At 41.6% G+C, this 21,668-nt stretch overlaps 1 protein-coding gene across 2 annotated transcripts in view; it reads right to left on the reverse strand.

The window, feature by feature from the left end:
- Window positions 1-21,668, reverse strand: part of PRKAR1B (protein kinase cAMP-dependent type I regulatory subunit beta) — a 92,907-nt gene that overhangs the window by 14,865 nt on the left and 56,374 nt on the right. For both annotated transcript variants that reach the window (XM_053992298.1, XM_053992297.1), the window contains exons 7-9: window positions 16,826-16,984; window positions 8,040-8,100; window positions 4,521-4,642 (exon numbers count right to left, since the gene is read on the reverse strand). In XM_053992298.1, the coding sequence (XP_053848273.1) occupies window positions 4,521-4,642; window positions 8,040-8,100; window positions 16,826-16,984 (342 nt within the window). The remainder of the gene's footprint in view (window positions 1-4,520; window positions 4,643-8,039; window positions 8,101-16,825; window positions 16,985-21,668) is intronic.

The following is a 21,668-nucleotide window of genomic DNA, read 5'->3' on the forward strand; positions in this document are numbered from 1 at the left end:
CAGCTCAGCAAGCTCTGAGAGTGCAGCTGAGATCCAAAGAGTCCCTGGCACAGCGGGTGAGTCCCGTGACAGGCTGGGTGCGCCGGACACGGCGCCCGCTCGTGACAAGCGATGCCAGTGATCCGACAGGGGAGGGCTGGCAGCTGGAAATCCCAGCAGGCTGCAGGTCCCTGCATTTTTGGCAGCTGCCTTCCAGACTTCGAGGTACTGTGCCACCCAGCCAAGCTGGAAGGTGAACTTAAGAGAGTGGTACATGATCATAACCACTATTTTTAATACTATTGTCGCTACCTTTCTCAGTAACCTAGACAACAGCAAAAACCTCTTTTCTTTCCAGTTTCAGAGCACTACTACACTGGTTTGAGCTACTGTTTGAGCTGGAGTCAGTGGCAAAGCACAAGTTGGGAATAAAACCAGCCCCTTTCAACTGGCATTTCATTCAAAGGGACTTTTAACTCCACAAAGCTCACATGCCTTTGCATCCACCACTTTAAAATGCTGGCTAAAAATATTTGCGTTATCTGAAGTCAGATGAATAAATCCTCCCCACTGCTGGGTACACAGTGTGGCAGTGCACGACACAACTGCAAATTTATTTGTTAGAAACCGTACATCTGTTATGATTTACGCTTGCCAAAATATAATTCTTTATGGCAACAATTGTTTCATGGTGCTTAAAGTTTTTCACCTCTGTGCCAGGAATCTCACATGGGATAATTCCATGACCTTGGAATCCAGCAGATACATTCCACATCTGTCTGGTCTGGGAAAGCCTGAGTTTGTTGTGTGAAAACCATAGTGGGAAAGTAAGACCTGGAAATATCTGAAAATACAGAAACTGCAGGGCTGCTTCTTTTTTTATTTATTTATTTTTTAATTAGTAGTTTCAAGTGCAGTAAATCAATCTCACGGAAGTCATTACTTTGCTTTTATAAGCAGACATTCACATCTGATCCTATCTCCACATTAAGGAATATGGTATAAACATTACAATAATTCTATCTCTGGGAAAAAAAAACCCCACAACCTTTAAATATTAGAACTAAATCTTGTTGAAGGCTGCTTGATATTTAAACAGACAAGAACCCAAACTACTGCAAGTAAACATCTTACTGGTGCCTGTGAAGATTTAGGATGGCAGAAAAACTGTAGCTGTCCTGGAATCTCAGGGTATACACTTTTCTCATTAGATTTTTTAGCAAAAAATGAACCATAAACAGCTTGGTGAGCAGTGAACTTAGAAAGCTCTGGTTTCCTGTGATTCTTCCCTGTGCACATTTTCTGTTATTCTAATAATTTGGCTGAGCTCCTGCTGCAGCCTCACTTTCCAAGAGGAGCTGCAGCATTTCCATGCACACAGCCTGCACCTCAAATAACCTGCACCCCAAATAAACTGTGCAACACTGGAGCTAGGAAGGTGGACAGAAAGCCATGACAAAAAGGTTATAGTAAGAAATACAGGGAAAAGGTGAATGTGTTTATATGATAGAAGGGGGAGACTAATTAGACTTATCCATACTAACTAGGATGATATTCCTGGTTTAAAGCAGGAATTGCTGTTCTGATCATCAGTCTCCCTTTCAAAAGATTTCAGTGGTTTCTCTTCAGTCTGCAAATCCTGAAGGTGCCAATCCACTCACAGGCTGTGTCCTTGGGCAGGACCAATGTCCTTACAATGTCACAAAGGGATGGCACAGAGCAAGGCAGCAGGGCAGGTTAACCAGAAATGAATGACTTATCTATGAATTTCAACAAGTCTAAATCCATATGTGAGTCCTGGGTGCCTCAGAGAAGTTTTTATGCCAGGAGTCACAAGATTCCACTTGGAACCAGTATCTGGGATGCACCAAAGCTTTATAAAGTGATAACTCATTTGTCTAAGGCATGGTATGAATGATCATGGTTTATGATAAATCATAGAATGGTTTGGGTTGGATGTGACCTTAAAGATCACCTCGTTCCACCTTCTGCCATGGGCAGGGACACCTTCCAGTAGTTCAGGTTGCTCCAAGCCCCATCCAACCTGGCCTTGAACACCTCCAGGGATGGGGCAGCTTTCTCTGGGCACCCTGTGCCAGGGGCTCCTCACCCTCACAGGGGAGAATTTCTTCCTGATATCTAATCTAAAGCTACTCTCTTTCTTTAGAAGCCATTTCCCTGTCCTGTCACTCCGGCTCTTGCAAATAGTCTCTCCATCTTTCCTGCAGGCTCCCTTCAGGTGTTGGAAGGCCACAGTTAGATTACCCTGGAGCCCTCTCCAGGCTGAGCAATCCCAGTTCTCTGTGCCTTTCCTCCCAGGAGAGGGGCTCCATCCCTCTGATCATCTCAGTGGCCTCCCCTGGGGAGGGGACCCCAGAGCTGGACTCAGAGAGCAGAGGAGCAGCATCACCTCCCTTGACTTGCTGCCACGCTGCTTCTGAAGCAGCCCAGGACACAACTGGCTTTCTGGGCTGCACGGAATGTAAAATGAGTAAATAAAAAGGTAAATCAGTACCTTGTCCAGAAATCATGTGGCCAAGTTAGCTTTGTAGTACTGGACACGCTGTGCTCCAAAGGAGGCTGCATTTTAGTGATATATGAAATGGTTTTCTGCATATCCAGCAGCCAAACAACTTGGCTACATTTCTAGTGGTTTGGATTAGAAGACCACAAACATCAAAAAGCATATGAAAGAAGCTAATGGCTTTTCAACATATTGTGACAACAAACCAGCCAAAACTACTTTTAAGCAGGTTGTAGAATAATGTGTTCCTGGTGACTTGCAGCAATTTTTCCTACAGAAAAGCTTAAAATCAAAGATGTGAACTCCTGTAAAAATCGTGTTTAAAATACAAAGTTTAAACTCTGTGTGAGGAGGCAGAAATACTGCTGCAGCTCAAGAAATAGTTGAAACTAGATGTTCATTCTTTGAAGTAAAAAAATATAGGCAATTTCCAAAGTAAGAAACTAAGTCAGATTTGCAGTGGAAGGGTGCGGTGAGCAGATACTTTCTACAGAATGCAGTGTTAATGCTTTTCTACCCATTCAAGTCTTAACAGCTGTTTCAGCAAGAGGGGGAAAATAAAGGCCCTTGGTAACTCTTAAGCAAGCTGCCAATTTTCCACATGGGATTCAATGTCTAAGAAAATTAGATTTTCCTAGTCTCCTGCTGCTGCAAGGAATAACAGCACATTCAGAAATACTAGGAGCAATAAAAATTCCATATTTCTGAAAAAACTTCTGTTTCCTGAATTTTTCTTATATACTAAATATCTTCTTAATAAAAAAGATTCCCTATCTAATATCTAGTCTCATTTATTCTAACACTTCTGATGGGACACTGCTTGTCACATATTTAAAGTTCCTGAATTGTCTCCCTGTATGATAGACAGGTGCAGTTACTTGCACTAACAATTTTGTGAGCATTAAAGAAAAACGATGTTCATAAATAAAATACATATTTCCAACACTCAAGAGGAAGGAAGGATGGAATTTTAAATGTCAGATATTGATTATGAACCAAATTCTGGCTGTTTTGCATAGAGGCACCTGTCCAAAAATCCCCAGATATAGAACAAGCAAAGCAAAGACTGGGATGCATTCTGTGTGCATACAACTGGATCCCAAGGCCACACCATGACCAGCTTCTTACACCCCTCTGACCCACACTGAGAGGTTCCAGTTCCCTCCCAGTTGCTGTGCCACCACTGGAACTCATTGCTGGTCATGAAACACCTGGCCTGGTGTGTGCACTGGAGCTGTCACCACAGCCATATGTTGGCTATTTCTGGTCTGTATATTTGCATAGGAACACTCACAATCCATAGACAATCATATCCCTATCCCTGTTATTCAGTCTGAGTCTCTCATACTTCTTTGTAGTTTGTTATATCACAGTGCCTTGGTACTTGTGTGAGATACCAGGGATCCAAAAATTTATGTCGGGGGGGCGGGGAACCCCGTCAGCATCTGTTTGCAGAAGTGAGATGGTGGAACTGAAGTGTCAGATAATCTCCCAAAAAGATGTCAGCATTTTCAGCTGCCTGACAGATCTGTCTGCCTGTGTCAGAGTAAACAAAAAGATGGCTCAGCCATTAGGACTGAGTTTAAGGCAAAACAAAGAACAAATTATCCATCTTCTGATCAGGTCTCCTGCTCCAGTTTTCAGATGGCCACTTGTGATATCCCCTGTAAGTCCCTTTGGGAACAACAATCAATGCATTCTGTGGCTGACCAGCCCTGTTGAAGTATCAGAAATTTGGAACTAGAAAAATCTCCCATAGTAAACAAACCTTCAAACAGTAAAGACACCAGACACACCTCAAAATTACTCTGCATTTTCAGTTTACTGGAAAGAAGATTGTCCCACTTAATTCCATGGAACTGGTTTCTGAATTCATTTGAATTTTGAGTAGGTCTCCTGGTTTAAGTGGAATTAGATTTATGCTGAAGTAAGAGATTGAACTGAACCCAAATGTCTTTAATGCAAAGCCTTGATCTTTACCAGGAAATGGCAGAGCTTATCAGGTTGCCAATCTTACCTCTGTAATAATGAAGAAGTCATCACCAGGCTCTCCCTGCACAACAATTTTTTCTCCATCTTCAAACTGAACAGGTTCCAGTGCATCAGCCACTGTCAGCCGCTCCCATTTGTCCAGGGACTCTAAAATATTGAAGATCATAAAGCTATATTATAAAAACACTCCAACTTTGGCTGAAGATTCATATCTAAACTGACAGCTCTGCCGTGCCTGGTTCTGTTATAAAAGAAACATTTCTTTCATCCAGGCACTTTGCACGAACCTCCAGTTGGGAAACATGAATGTATTTATTCATTGTGTCCCAGCCATCAGTAATCACCCAGATAGCAATCTTAAAGGTTGGACAGGAAAAGTTGGCTCTGGTTCCTTGCACTGCCCTGGTGCTGCCACAGCCTGGAGCAGCTGAGGAGCTGCCTGGAGATATGGGAGCACCTGAGATTCCCTCACCACATCCCACACCAGGTGTCAGGACAAGTCCTACAGTGTTTTCATCAGAGCTGCTCCCAGTTCCTGGGGGGCTGCAGGGTGGGTGATGCAGAGTGTCCATCTCAAGGATGGGTGAGACCACCAGAGCCAATGGCCAGACCCTGGTGGCACAAGCAGCAGGAGAACAGAGGCATCCAGGTTTATGGATGTTTGAAATGGCACCTCTTCTTCGTTTGCCAGCAGGATGGCCTGCAAAGTGTTTTCCTTTTCATTCCCTTGCTTAAGGGATAAAAGTTATCAAAATTCCAAAAAATTTCCATAATTAAAAATGACAGGCCTGTTTTAGGATTAACAAACCAAATGCAACCTGTGATAGGGGTCCTCATCACCCACCTGCACCTGCCCCAAATCCCCCCCATGGCAAGGGACAGCCTGCACAGGGCACATCCAGGGCTGCTCAGTGTCCCAGTGCCCTCCCCTGCCTTTGCTAAGGGACAGATTCCACCTGTCCTTCCCTCGGAGAGGAGGTGCCACCTGTGTCTCCCTCCAACACACATTTGCATGAGAATTCGAGAGTGAATTGTACTTGAACTTTTGTACTTTGATCAGATTTGACTGAAAAATTACAGGTTTAAAAGTTATTAAAAGCAACAGATAATACGATGATTTAGCCTTCACTGCCTCAAAAAGCTGGGCTGAAATTCATGTCCCAGAGCTCTGCTGATTCCTACTTACTATGAATTATTGAACTAATGTAAGTCAAGATACAGTTTCTGACACCAGGATTAGATGTGTGCCATTCCATCAGACTCTGGTTTCCCAAATTTTTTTTCAAAATATTACTTAGAAGGATTGTGTGAGGGTGAAAGGAAGTTCCTTAAAGTTAAAATGCCTTCAGGCTGAGCTCAAAAGGACACCCTGAGCCTGGTAACAAAACCAGACCAAAGTGCTCAAAGCACCAAAGGTAAATTTTGAGTTGACTGACACAGCTTCATGTTTTTATGCCACTTTCTTGTTGCTGCTTAGGAAATTCATTGTTTCTAACATTTTTCCCACCTAAAGCACTTTCCTGGTGTGTTTGTGACCTTTGCTGCAGAAGAATGTCAAAGACCAAGCCCATATTGTCAATGCAACATTCAAAAACTGCTCTGATTGATTAAAAATAAGCATAGAACTCTTTCATACAGAGTAGAGAAGACATTTTCTTTTTTTTTTTTTAAAGAACTCAGTAATTAACAATGAAAAGAAAGAGCCTCTTGAAACTTCTTCAGTTGGCTTTATGAAAAATTCAAAGCTAATTCTAGCTCTAGTCACGAAGTGTCTCTCTTTATCTAAGGGAACTGTACCACTACAAATACATTGGTTAATAAATCTTGCAAACAGAGCATTATATAGAATATTCTACATGTTTTAGTTGCAGAGTTGAAGTATCAGATAAATTAGACCAATGCCTTAATTGTACATATCTATTCATTACTTTATATTTAATTAAACTCCAGAAGAAAAATTAAAAACAATCACTTCTTTCATAAGCAACTACTGATAATCTAAAAAAATCCGTAGATTTAAAAAAAAATGTGACTCTTGCAATTATACAGCTAATTACAGACACTGGACAGACCTTGGAAAAAAGAAACATAAGAAGCAGGTAGAGGTTTTTCCACCAGGAAATCACTGAGTTCTGACCACAGTAAGGGATAAAGTGAAGTTGACTTTTCAGTGCTGTTTTGAGATTTCTAAAATATCTTTCTGCTTCGCAGGTGTCATCTACTTTTTAGACATGTCAGAGATCCTTACACATTTCACCTAAATTTCCATGTTCCTGCAATGATGTGTTATTTTGTTCACTGCGTTTCTGTACTTAAAAAAGGTTCAAATCTTAAAGTCCTTCCCCTTTTTTTTGAACCAAGATTCAAAAGCCACACTACAAATTAGGCTCTAATTACAATGCCAACCACAATGAAGGAAAGTGTTTAAGGAAGCACATCTCTGAATAACCTTTCTACTCTGAAATTGTTTTGAGATGTCTCATTGTTGTAATTGCTCCTCATTAGTGCAGGTGCACAGATTATTTTTTTCTTTAAATACTCATTGTAATTTGGTATAATTTGTGCTCTTAATTTAGGAAGATTTAAATTAAGCATAAAAGAAGGATTTTAAATGATGAAAACTTCATTAATAAGTGAGCAACATACTTGGCCTCATTTTAAGCATACAAATATAATTGAAAATCTCATGGATAGCACCTCTCAGAAGTTCAAGTATACTTTCACTGAGACGCTCTCATATTTCAGGTACCTCAGCTTGAATGGTAGGTGAAAAAACAACCAGAAAAATTTTAAGTAGAAAATATAAATACTTTAATTATACAGCAAATAAATCCTGAACTGTTTTTTTCCAAACAGCCCCAGCAAAAACATGATGTTTCTCCTACAGAATCAACAACTCATTGTACTGTCTAACACTGTCCTCCTTATTAGAGGCTTTTGTTCTCCTAATGGTGATTGATTGGTCAGGCATTATGGGTTTGTTGTTTTTCCTACTGAAGGCCATCAAGAACATGTCCAAATTTCGTGGCTATCACATTAATCAAAGGGAAACAAAATCCAAGGACAAGAAGCTAAACAGATGTTTTAAGAATGTGAGACAGGGGCTGTAAAATGCACAGAAGAAAAAAGATCAGTCCGGTTTGATTTGTAAGGTTGGTTTGTTTAGTGCACACAAACACTGTATTCTTGCAGGAAAAAGCTTCTCACCTGTTCCCTGGGAGGATGCAACTGGACTTTATGAGAAATTCATATCTCTGCACTGCTTTCTGCTCTATCCACATGATCTTTACTCAGCAGCAGCTACTGAAAGTACCAGTGTGTGCCTGCTCCACCTTTAGTACGTGCTCCAAACACATGGGCAGCGCACAGGAAAGAACGAGAAAAACAAAAAGGGCCCTTTACACTTTCATTCCTTCAGAAACAACACAATGTGAGACCTTCTGTCTGAGCACTGCTCCTTTCATCGTGCCATCAAAGATCAAAATGCATTCTGCCAACGTGAATAACAGAGAAACCAACAGCCAAGTTCCAAAGGGCAACTGACCCAAAATGGAGACCTTGCTCAGGAATTCTTCGTACATCTTCCGCTTCCTCAGAGTGCTGCCCTGTTATTACAGGAGAGAGAAAAAGGAGGCAGAGCATTACACAAAGTATTTTTGTGATTTCTTCCTACAGCTGCTCATTTTTTTTCCCCCTCCCTTTCCAAATCTTAAGCATAGCCAGTGTAAACAGCCTCAGGCAAACGTTTCCCCATCAAATGTCTGGGCAAGTTGTATTGCTGATAAGCAAAGGCAGAAGGACTCAAATTTAATCCTGCTGTAATTTCACTGACTTCACTGGTGTTACTGGACACTGCAGATGGATTGCATCCATTTACAGACATTCATTTTAAAGCCTGAACTTCATCAATTAACTGTTTAGCTAATTCAATGTATATCTTGTTGCCAATGAGGCTCTTTGCAGTTACAAAGTAGGATAAAACTGAAAATGTCGCCCTCGTAGATCCCATCCTTTTAGGTTAAAAACTCTTCAATGCCAAATGTTTATCTGTAAACCTGGTTAGTATTCTGTACAGTGCTGTATCTATTGTTATGCAGAGCAATCCATTCATATTATCATTTAAACAAGACTTAAGCATTTAGGGGCAGACAATCCATCAATGTATGTGCAGCCACCAGCACAGTCATTCCCACACTACTCAGATTTTGTTGTGTGATAAATTTCTAAGACACCTTCTCCTTACACAGTGTTTGATCAGCAAGACAGAAACCACAAGTTGCTGTTCCAGCATGCACTTTTGAAGGTGATTCATGTAGGAATAATTATGATGAAATTTTACCAATACAAAAATAATAAATGCATCCTTAATTCCTTCTACAGTGACATGAAAGTCTCGTAAAGAAATTCTTCCCAGGTACCAAAGAGGAACTCCAGGGTCTGCCTTGATCCTGTGCACTTTGTTCCACAATGATGACACCCCAAATTGCTCCTGCCTGGTCAGATTTCCTGGGGACGTCAAAGGCTGACTGGTGCCTCCTACTCAAATCTACAAGGCACAACACAAGGGTGACACATTGATCCTCTCAAGAAAAGGAAAACAAAGATGCCATTTATTCATAGACTGGGCAGAGAGGATGGAAGCAAATGTCAGTGTCTGCCATAGAAAAAGCCATTTCTCTGTTCCTCCTTCTCCAAGTGACCACATGTGGGTGCTGGGAAAGTGGGGATAGATAAGGGAAAATGAGAAGAAACACTTTGCCCTCGGGTGTGAAAGCATTCAGAAGTGTTTTGGGTATGAAAACGGGAATAGCTGACGTATTCAAGAATTAAATATCATCCCTCTTCCTACATGTGCTGTGCAGGTGGGGCTGCAACAATCCCCAAAGCACCACGAATCCTTCCAGCAGCACCAACAGGCTTCGGCTCCAACTTGGGACCACAGCACCAGCTGGAGCTGCCAGGTGCTCTCCTCTGGGGACATCTCCCATTTGTGCCCCTGTCCTGGGATCACCCCTGCTCCCAAAGAGCCACAGCAGCAGCAGGAGCTGCCATTCTTCCCAGGTAGGTGTGGATCAGCAGCAGCAGCTCCCGAGGCTCCCCCTGCGCACCCCGGCCGTAACTCCGGGCTGGTGATGACAGTTCTGCTCAGCGATAGCATCGCTAACCCTCCTCTGACCCCTCTGTCTGACAAACTTGGTTCTCAACCTCGGGGGGGCCCGGCAGCATTTGAAGTGCCAGAAAGAAAAAAAGTAGAGAACTTCAAACACAGGAGGCTCTGCAAACCACGCCAGCTTCTGACAGCTCACTGGGAGACAAAGAATGGAAAACTGGACACTGCACAGTTGTTGCTTTCCTCCCTGCAATCGAATGGAAACAAGAGCAGCAAAATTGACAGCTGTGGAAAACCAGATTGGTGGTTTAGTTTGATGGGCTGGGACACCCAGGGACAGATGTGGAAAATGCTTTTTAAATGACTTGTGGACACAGATGAATTTTAAGAAGCAGTAATCAGTAGCCATAAGTGATGCCTGACCACGGCTTTGAGTATTTAGAGATGCAGACAAGACCCAGGAAGGTGGGAATTGCAGCCATCCCACCAGGCTCAGAAAGAACCCACCACTTCCTACAGGAACACAGGTGTGTTGTGCCTTGGCTAAACTAAGCCAGGGCAGCAGTACGGAACCCACAGCAAAGGCAAGTGCAAGAGCAAAACTGAAGTGAAAATAGTTAATTAAATGTGCTGTTGCCATTTTTTGTATTGTCATATTATCTAGAACCCCTCTTAATGCATAGCTACACTGACTTAAATATCCCCTGTCAGAATGATCCCACAGGGGTAAGGGAGAACATGGGCCCAGGGAAGAACTGGGGCTTAGGGCTGCTGTTTGCCAGCACATGCACTGAAACCCAAGGTGACCCGGCTGATGGCTCCTGACTCATCCTGCAGGATGGCTCCATCCATCCCTCCCTCCCTCTCTCCTCGAGGAGACTAACAGCAGCCTCTGGGGTGGCAGAGCTTCACCTCAGGGTGCCCAGGCAGGCACAGGAGCTTTCCCTGCTTTTTCAGAGCATCTGAGGCTGGATCCAGGTTGGCACAACCAAATCCCAAATTCACTTCCAGGAAGGAGAAGCCTGGCTCACCCTTATGCACATTTATCTTACCTGAGTGTGTTTTCCTGCTCCAGCTCTCACAAGCAGAGTAAGGAGAAGGATTTTGAGAGATCAGTGCTGTAGTGCAAGCTAAAAACAACCCAGTAGTGGAATTATAGCAAACCAACCATGTGTTTATTTCCATTGGTATTAACCATCTTTTCTTCCATGAAACAGAGAGACAACACAGAATCACAGACTCATAGGGTGGCTTGGGTTGGAAAGGACCTTAAAGATCATCTTTAGCTCCTTTAAGCCTACTTTGGCCAGCCTGATATTCCTCTGTCATCCCCTCCCAGGCATAATGTCACCTCTGACTTCTGATGTCCTTTTAACAATTGTTTTCTTTAGTTGCTTTACCCAAATTGCTGAGGCCAGGGGTCTCAGCATCACAATCTCCTCTCCTACCCTTCAGGTACCCTCTGCAGAAGTGCCAGCCTGTGCATTCCCTGGGTGCTGGGTCTGTCCTCATGCAATATTTTCATGCATCTTATAGAAGCTGCAGCAATTAAGACAGTACCAACATTTACAGACTATGAGATGCTAAAAGTTCACCAGAGCAGGAAAATAACCAAAAAGGATCTAGAGATGTTAGAAATGGGGCTAGAAAATAATAGAATGAGCATCCATTTGGAAAATATAACTAATTAAAAAAATTCCAAAGCAGAGATATTTGATATACAGAAGACCTGCAAGTAGTAAAGCTGAAAGAGATTCACAGACAGGAGGTGAGACCTGCATCAGACTGCAACAAGAACACAGCCAAGGCTATTTTGGTCTGCACAGGCAAAGATATCATCCAGGAATGAAGTTTAGAGGCTCCATCTCCGTGGCTCAGATGTGACGGCGCCTGGTGTGCTACATTCTGTCTCAGTACCTCTTCTCCAGAAATGTGCTCCCAAATCCAACAGAGCTTGAAGAAATGCTAAAACACTCAGGGAGAGCTGATAAGGAAGGAGCAAAACAATTCCAGCCTGTATTTGTTGGCTCAGCACTGGGATCATAGGTATGTCATCCTCATAGCCAGCATGAACTGTGGCAGGGGTTTTAAGTAGACAGTGATAATTATCTACAGATATATGACAGAAAGAGAGGGCAATTCAGTACAGCATAACTTGACATAACTCAAAGTAATGGGAGAAAATCAAGAAAATCTAATTTAAGATCAATATCAAAAAAGTTTTCCAATGAAGGAATTATTCTCTCACAGAAAAGTTTCCCAAGGGAAGCGGTAGAAATCTTACAGCTTAAGCCAGATAAAAACAATAGTAAATGTACATGAATAATTCTGCACTGGCAAGGCTCTTGATGGCATGTTTTAAAAAGTCTTTATTAATGCTGCTTTTTTCTATCCTATTAATATCTTATTTCAATAGTCGCTGCTTCTCCCTCTCCCCCTTCTCCTTTGTTCACTTTCTCCCTGGTTCTGAGCTGTCAGGCACAAGCTCATCTCCTTAAAGGCAGTGGCTCCCATTAACTACAAAGCCTCGTTAATATTCTAAGCTGCAGTGCTCCTCCCTGAGACAGTCCCTAGGAGAAAAAAGATCACTCTCATTCGTCAAATCCACACAGAAAAGGCCTCAAAGCCATTTTTAGGACCATTTTTAATGTTGCAAGCCCTAGGCTTAGCTTAAGCAATACACAGGCTGGGGATAACAAATGCCCCAGAGATTGTAACAGGTCCTGTTGAGTTCCTATTCAGCATCTGTTTCATCCCATTTCCAACTACCTTTTCCCTGTTTTCTTCCATTTTTTCTTCTCATTCCTCCAGTCCAATCTTTCTTTGTCCCTCCAGCACTCTTTGTGTCTTGTTTCCAATTCATTTTTCTCAGGTGGAGCTGATTGAGTCCTTCCTGGAAATCCCCACCTTCAGTAAGAAGCCAAACAAATGTCTACTGAGAGGCAAAGCATGACTCAAGTTTCAAAGGAAGAGTTATCCTGGCAGGAGGTGCCGGAATGGACTTCAGGACTGCACAGCCCCATTTAATCCCTGCTTAAGCTGCTCCTGAATGATGCTTTGGGTGTACATTCCTGCTGGAGCATGAAAGAAAGAGCTCCTGTGCATTCTGGCCATGGACACCAAGCAGCCCACACGGTCCTGGTGCTCTATGCCACAGATGTCAGGTGGATTGCAGCCCTTGGAGTTGCTTTATGCTTTGCCCACCACACAGCCTACATTTTATGGCAACCCAAAATACTCCTGACTTTATTTTATCTCAGCTGAAAAAAACCCCTGCTTGTTAAAGAATTTATTCTCAGGTTCAAATTTGTAAAAAGACAGTGGAAGAAACCCAAATAGCAGAAATAAAATGAAGTATAACATTGGGAAGTGACTATCCTTGATTTGTCACAAGTTACAAACCAATAACTCACTTTCTGTGAGCAGTTTGCCAAATAGGCCAAATGTATTGAATCCCACACAGGTTCACTCTCAGAGCCAGGTATCTTGGAACCATGGAAACTAGAGTTAAATTATCCTGGATCAAGTCCTCCTAAAGAAGAAATTGTAAGAAATTAATACTTCAGATTTTCTCAGTCTGGGAACTGAATTGTCTAGGGGATCAATCTGATGTTGGGATACAGACATTTGCTTCTCTGGTATTTGTGGTATTTGCTATATTTAGAATACAAATATTGTACTACCCTGGGATGTTCCCCATTCCGTGATGCTCTCGAATCCAAATTGCAAAGAAGAGGGCAGAAACTGAATTCCATGAGAAGCCTATGGCAGAAAAAAAAATCCTTTGCTCTGTCCCAGAAGAATGTAAGTAAATAAATGTTGAATATATACACAAGTGTGTGTGTCTGTGCCCGTGTGCACACACACAGAGAACATATACATAAAAGAATTTGCAACAGAGTGAAAAGTATGTAACCCAGCAGAGATGAGTCTATGAAATAAATGGAACACCCAGATGGACAGATAATTTGTGAGTGTATCACAGAGGGAACGTGTTGAAGTGGTTTTTTGTACCCCACCCAATACAATGAATTTAACGGTGTTATACTTTGTCAAGGACTGCAGTTTCACTGCACATTCTGACAAAAAGACCTATCCCAACATTTACAATCATCACAGCTGCTAAAACAAACTTGAATGTGACCTTCAAGCCATCAGGGTACCTAAGCTGAGACAATGAGATATAAAGAAATATATCTGTTTCAACTAACTTCCTCTGGGACAGGCTAAATAATAAATGGATGACAACTGTAACAAAAAGCCAGCAGGAACTTTCTGCATCAGGCTTTGTCCATCCATAAAAAGAAAACCCCAAACTCCAAACCTCCTGAGATACACTTTATTCATGTCATAAACCAGTCAGGATCAATGAGACACGTAAGTGGGGAAAATGGCACTAAGCAGAAGTAAAACCAAGAAATTATTAAATGCAAAGTGAAAGACCAAAATAGTGCCTGCAAGGAGAAATGAGGTGGAGAGTCAAGTGTCTCATGAAGGATAAAATCTTTTTGGCAAGTGTGTCTCTGAAGGCATGATTTGCAAATAAATATTTACAACTCGAATAAAATTTCAACACTTGACTGAGAAAACACGGAGCTGGTCATGGTAGGGAAGGAATGCAGACGAGAGAAATAACTATCTGGGGTTATGGAGGGGCTTTATCTGACTACAGCAAAAATCTTTGGCAGAAAAAGGTCATTTATTCCTTGGACAAAATGATTTGCAACCAGAAAATAAGAAAAGAGAAACCTGCTTGCTCCCAAGTTTTGAAACCATCTTAAATGATACACTTCAAAAGGTACCCTAAGCATTACTAATCCTTATTTAAAGAAGAATTTCTGCATTCACAATACCCAGTTAGAGGCTAAATGGCAGAGAACCATGTTTCTGGGAGTTGAGAGGCAGCCACTACTACACTTGAACTGAGCACAGCAAAAGCAGCCCCATAATGGTGGAGTCAGCTTCAAGTATGAAATGCAGCCACTAAACATGATGTAATTAATTCTTAGGCTCGAGGAAATGTGCAGAGTGCCACTATAACCTGCCCTCACACGACTGCACAAAGACAGGTGTCTCATTTCACCTACAGCAACAAAGTTATCCACCCTGCACCTACAAATAAATGGGAAGGTGACAGGATTCATTCAGCGTGGACAGGTAAATTGCATTCACCATGGACTGCATTTAAAATTGGACTTTTTCTACACCTGCAGCAAATAATTTACCATGAAATATTTCCTATCTCAGTACTAATAATGCTGTCTGGGTATCTAACACAGTGCAACAGACCACCAATTTTTAATGGCCTCAACTGTGAAAAAAAACCACAAGAAGCAAGAGAGGGAGAGAAATATATCCATGTAAATCAAAAGGTCTCATCGACTGCAGAAACTGAGCTTGCTGGGCAGGGTACAGGAGGCACTGGTCCAGAGAACACATAAATTAATTTGAAAAGCACTTAGCACTACACTAGAATCAAACAGAAGTACGACCATAATATTCAGCTTGTATGTACGACCCAAACTAGCATTAAAAACACAGTCTTTCCCACTTGGGACTTTACGTCCTTTTAGCAAAGTCCTGTCCCTGCATCAAATATTCATCTTCTGAAGTGTGCTATCAGGTGATAATGGACACATGACCAAACTTGACATCTCACAGGGCTGGCTGATTTTAGGCACTTCTAGTTCCATCAACACCAACACTGAAGTCACCTCCAGGCTGCAAAGCCTGTGAACCTGTCCCTTCAATTCCTTACCACAAGCAGCTGCAGAAAGCTCTGCTTAAAAAGCCAAGGAATATGTGCCTTGCCCTGACATTTATTTCCCTCCTACATTCCTTTGCTTTTGAATTTTGGGTTCTTCCTTGTAGCTTGCAGGTTCATCACACCAGTTATCCCAGACACCCCTCCACTGCACCCTTGTAGGGCATGGGACAAATAAGCTGGGTGTGCCTCTTACATCTCCTTAGAAATTCTTCTGCTCTGAGTTTTAGAAATACCTCTGCCTGCTTGCCTACACTGGGAACCTTTCAAAATTATTCATCCTGCTTACCCACAAGAGAGAAGACAAAACACTTTTCATAATTATTCCCCTATTTTGTCTTGGAGCCATCAGGCTGAATATTTTGGGATAGAATAAATTTCCATCAGCTGTACCTTCCTAAATGCCAGTGCGATGTTTGTTTATGTGGCACTGAACTCAGCCCATAGAATAGGGAGTGAACACCAGCAGTGCTCATACAGACACCCAACAGCCATCACAGAGGGTAAACAAAGATCACTTTTACCCTGCTGCTTAAGAATTAATCATTTAAGGGTAAAATCTACTCAGTTCTTTTGCTGTTTTTTCTGTTTTCCGTAACACCCACTGGAAATACAGATGATCTCAAAAGTGTTAGTCTGAGAGCACAATGTCATTTCCTTCAGAGCAGAATGGAACAATGCAGCTCTTAGAGACAAGTCCTATTGAGAAATAAGCTTTACACAGAGTAATGTCTGTTAATTATCAAAAAGAAAGGAATATTTTACGGAGAAGGAAGATATGCACATGGACATTGGAAACAAACTCATAAAAAAGTTATGACTTTGGTGAAGTTAATTATCTGTCAAAGTTTCCATTATAAACTCACCACTGAAGAACCAACAGCAAATCCATAAGCTAGCACACGCCCCAGGTGCCACAAAGGTCTGCAGAGCTTTGCTGCAGGGATGAGGGAGTTTGAAAGGAGCAGAGCAATGAATCATTAGCAGCTACAACCCCATGGTATGTGTGCCTGGGTGCTGGCTAACAAAGATGGAGGGCACAGTCCAAGCAAGACTTTTTATTATTTTAGTGGAGCTGGATTTACTTTCTATCACCTGCCTTGAGGAATGTAATACAAGATCAGACAAAGACTTCACAGGCAAGGGGTGCTGCTGAGAGATATTTCCAGGCTTACGATAAGGAGAGGATTTGCATAGCTTTGGTGGGTAACAGAGGCCTCCTGAGGTTTTCATTCACAGAACAGTTATGCATAATGTTTCTCAATTGCATTTCTGACTCAGCGCCTTTCTGCCGAATCCTGTCCCCTTTTCTTTCAGTTCACTTCATTCGGTTACTCAGTGATTTTGTCATGTCCGCTCTCTTTCACGTGGAAGCACCAGAGTACTCTGAGCACAGAACTGCAAAACAAAGTGAAAAATACCAACTCCACAAGGAAGCCCTTCCCCATGAACTCACCATCAAGATGCGTCTGTAGCTGTCTCTGTCGATGCCCCAGAGCTTCAGGTCAGTCTTGGCCTTGACGGTGGCAGCCCGGGGGGTTCCGTAGATCAGCGCCAGCTCCCCGAAGCTGCCTCCTTCCCCGATGCTGGTCACCCACTCCCCGTTGACATAAACCTACCACAGCACAAGACAAAAGAAGCAAAAGCAGTTTAGGCACTTAGTTGGAGTTCTCCTCCTAACTGCCAGTTATCCAAAAGGCTGTTAGCAATTTTCTTTCTAATTGTCAGTGTTGGGGACACAGAAGGAAAACAAGAGCGTGACACTTCCGACAGTTGGTCCCCAAAGAGGGGAGCAACCTGCTCTGTGGACAGAATTTCAAGTTGTCTTGCTTCAGTACAATGACTTTATTTACTCTCTGGGTTTTCAGCTCCCATGGGTAGCTGGCATCATGTTTTTCCCCTTGTGTTCAAGGCTCAGGCAGTCAACAAGCAGAACTGTCACAACTTTGGCTTTTTATTAACACTGCCAGACTTGAAAGGAAGGAGGTTTGTTGATATGTGTAATGAGGATTACTGAAATGTGCCATGGCCATGAAATGAAAAACAGTCAAAACAAGGAAATATCTTTTGAAAAGGAACATTTTTCTTTTTCTTCCCTAAGCCTAGTGCCTCCAAAACCCATTTAAATGTAACTATACAGATGTCCCTTAGTGAAGAGGACTAAGGGCTTTGGACTTGAGAAGCACTAAGCAGGATGACCCTTTAACATCAACTCTAGAGAACACAGGAAGCAGAGTTTGACCCACATCCTAATTAGGTACTATATCCTCTTGGAACATGGTTGGGGATTGATGCCACTATTGCCATGTTTTTCCTGGATGATGTTCAATTTGAGAAGAATTCCTGCACTTGAGTGCTATGTGACATCTTCCCTGGAGGAAGGGGACTCATGCAGGTGTTTTCTGCTGGGCAGCTTTTTCCTCACTATTTATTCATGAACAATGCTGCTCATGAGCCATAAGACTGCATGCAAAGGCTGCTGTGGGCCGTGCATTCTGCAGCTTGCTATAAACTGCACAATAAACCCTTTCAATTCTGTCACTGTGCCCGTGAGTTTGGAGGGCAGGAAAGACTGGGTGCATTTACTCAGGGCAGAATATACCCCAACCTGTTACAGATCAGTAACAGCAGAAATCAACCAGTATTCATTTCATTGGCTTGGAAGTTCTGTGAAGAAAAATAATATGAAAAAAAAGGGGCAGGTATTCTCATCTTAAGCAGAAAAGTATTGCAAAGTCCATAACCTGACACCAATTAGTGAGTAATAAACCAGCAGTTTTTAAAAAATGCATGAATTAGAGCTGTGCTCAAGCTGGGCATGAGAAAAGATGGTGACCAAAATAAATGAACTGGGGTCAAAACTCAACAACCTGTCAGTAATAATTTTAATTCCATCTTCATTTTATGATGAAAAGGCATAATACAAAATACAGCTGGAATCCATCCCAATTTATCTTCACAATATTCAATTAAGATTTGCTCCAGCTCCTACTGAGGCCAGTGAAATGCTGGTTCAGTAGGAGATGGATGAGGCCACGAAGCAGTTCAGGTGATCAAGAGACCTCTTGGGTATCAGCTGAAAAGGAGCAGCTGAACTCCAGGCAATGTGGTGGCTCCTGGTGCTCCTGGAATATCTGAGGATCAAGGGGCTTAAAAATAAAGGGTAAAAATAATCCCAAACAGGCAGGTGGTTGCAGACTGCCAAGAAAAAGCTGAAGCCACAAAAGCTAAAGCTTCATTTCATCACCATGACAGGATGAATGTCACCCAGGAGAATATCACACAAGAGAACAGCAACAGCCTTCCCTTTCAAACTTTCACACTCACCACAGAAAGAAAATCTCACAGAACATTGAATCTACTTTTGATTCTCCTCATGATGAAAAAATGAAAGTAAAAAAAGAAGTTTTAAAAAAGCCAGGCAAACCCAAGCAGTTTCCTGGAGAAACAAGCAGGTAATTCTGTGGTTTCCTTTTTTTTTTTTTTTTTTTTTTTTTTTGTGAGACAAGCAGGAGAAATGGTTGAATAAAATGAGGATTCTGAAAGGCTTGTAACATAGTGAGAATGCATGAACATTTCTAAACTCTACTGGTTCATTGCAAAATTGCCCAGACACGTATTTAACTGTAGAGACACCCTCCTTCTGTGGGAATTTCACTGGATGGGGTCACAGGGTTTGCTACACTACAGTAATCCATGTGTTCTCAGTAAAAAGTCTCAGGGATGGTGGGGAAAATCTAAATTCCAATGGGTTTTGGATCACATCCTGAATGTCAACTGACATGGTACCCTTGACTCTTTTCAGCACACCAAAAATACATGTGTATGTGTAGAGTACGTGCTCTTCTGTTGAACAACACAGATTTTGTTACTGTAGAAGGGCCTGAATTATAAGTAGGAAAAGAAACTTATTCCAACACATATTTTTTAAGCAACATGGTGACATTTCTTGTTAAAGCAGTGTGCAGGATGTGACTGCAGCCCAGAGAGGGGAATTATGCTGGTAAAACTCAAGACTGAGCAAGTGAAGGATGGATATTTCATGTTGCACAGTCGTTATTTAGAGAGGCTGCTACTGAACTGCTCTAAGACTCCTTTCATTTTGCTGTCTTACTTGACAAGACTGTACAAAACATGTTTGACATCTCGCCTTAAACAGTTTATGCAAATGGTCATTCCTCCACCCTAAGGGTGTCAGGTTTAAAGTGCTCTGAGGTGAAACCAAATCACTGATCTGACAGTCATTGGGCCCAGCACTCACTCCCCCAATAAAATGTCATTCTGAATATCAGTCTCTGAAAAAGAAAACAGTTTGAGAATAAGTTGTTTGCTAGAAGCAAAACCACTGGACTTCATTCTCTGCAAAGGCCTAAGCCAACACTCAACTTCTGTGTTTGTGATGAAAGTGCATTGATGGCACACTACAAAGCCATCCTGCCCTTTAACAGAGTTCAGCTCCACTATAAATCCCTTTAAAATAGATTTGGAAAGGAAAGAAGTTCTGTTTGTAAGGTGTGGGAAGCAGAGCTATTTTAGGCTCAGAACAGCTTATGAAAGTCGATTTTATATGGCAGCAGCTCAGATGATCTCCCTATTTGTCCTAAAAAATGCTGGGCTGAGGTTTTGGCTGAGCCAGTTTTAGGCATTTGTGAACTCTCACCAAAGTGGTGAGTACATAAATGAATTATTCCTAATTGTCACTTGACCTGCCAGTCACAGATCCATAACAGCTGGAACCTTCTTTCATGCAGCTGAAGAGGAAAAGTAGAAGTGCAGATGCCCAAATATGACCAAGCCATCAGGACCATCTACTTTTCACAGAGCAAAAGTACTTTAGGTTTCTATTGGTTTCCATTATCTAATATGAACACTGCACTTTCTGGGGGCTTGAGGATCGCACAATTTGGTTCATTTTATTATCTTTTTAGGAGGCAAATGGGCTGTGATATCCATGGGCAGTAACTGTGGGAGAAGTTGCAGAGTCATACAACATTCAGTGGCACAGGAATGAATCTGGGCCTCACACACCTTTGTGTTCTCTCTCTGGAGATGCAGAAAGGAACCTTGCCATGAGCATTTTACCTTCAAGGCAGGATAGGAATATCTATCTCTGAGCTTCACTGGAGTGAATTTATCTTTCCTTTAATCTTGTATTGCTGATTTCAATTTAACTTATAGCATTTTTAATTTTTTTTTTGTGCTGCCACTTTCTGATCTGTGTAGACAATCTAATTTGTTCCAGGCATGGTAATTCTTGTCTTAAATCCTCTCCCTCGTATCTGTTTGTAATAATTTGTGTGCTTTGTGTCTTGTCAAGCCTTAATATTTGTTCTCCAAAAATGAAGATGAGTTTTATTTATTCTTGGAAAAATGAACAAGCCTTAGACATGAAGGGTATTTTAATGTGGGTAGATTTCTCAAAAACAGTGTATTATTTGTAAGTTTGAATTTGAACATATGAACTTGGAGATTGCCTTAAGAATCCTTAAAAGTTCAAGTTGAAAAACTCCAAACTTTAAAATGTTCTGCTTCAAATTTCAAAAGGCAACCTTCCAATATTAGAAAAATCATTGATAATGGAAGAATTTAAACTAGAGGCAATCTACAGAATCTAACCATTAAATATAACTGGTTTTAAAATCTATCAGTATTCTCACATAAAACACTGTGTAATTTTCATCTTTGTATATACAAGTTAGACAGTTTGTATATACAAATAAGGGCTCCAGGAAGATTTGACCTACAATCAAGAAATAATCTATTGTCCACAGTATTCATGTATACCTTCACATAGAGATTTATACAGTAAATACAGAAATTAAAGAAAAAAACACTGAAAAGTTTTCATTTTGATTTTCACCATACAACAGCTTGGCTGCTGTTGTCTTACAAGAAGAAAACCTGAGAACGCCTGTAGAGAAAGTTGCTGTGACATTAAATAGAATAGGAAGTTGCTGGGTCTAAAAAAAAAATACATCTGTTTGAAAAGGGCAGTCTATGGTGCTTTTTGAAGTAAAAAAATGTGAGGTTATGAGATTAAAATAACAAACAGGAAGTCACTTTATACTTAGAAATATGGATTAGAGATTTTTGCAAGTCATATTTTAGCAGGTACTTTCAACATCTTTACTGGAAACTATAATTTAAGTTCTGCCAGCTCCTTTTTGGCACATGCTCCCACTTGTCTGAGCAGGAAAGCTTCCAGTAGACAAGTGACCTCTCAGACTTCAAAGTTTCTGCCATCATCTACCTCGTGTGCCCTGTACCCATCTGCAGGGACAGCCATGAGATAAAATTCT

This window comes from Vidua macroura, chromosome 16, assembly GCF_024509145.1.
Source record: "Vidua macroura isolate BioBank_ID:100142 chromosome 16, ASM2450914v1, whole genome shotgun sequence".
NCBI lineage: Eukaryota > Metazoa > Chordata > Aves > Passeriformes > Viduidae > Vidua > Vidua macroura.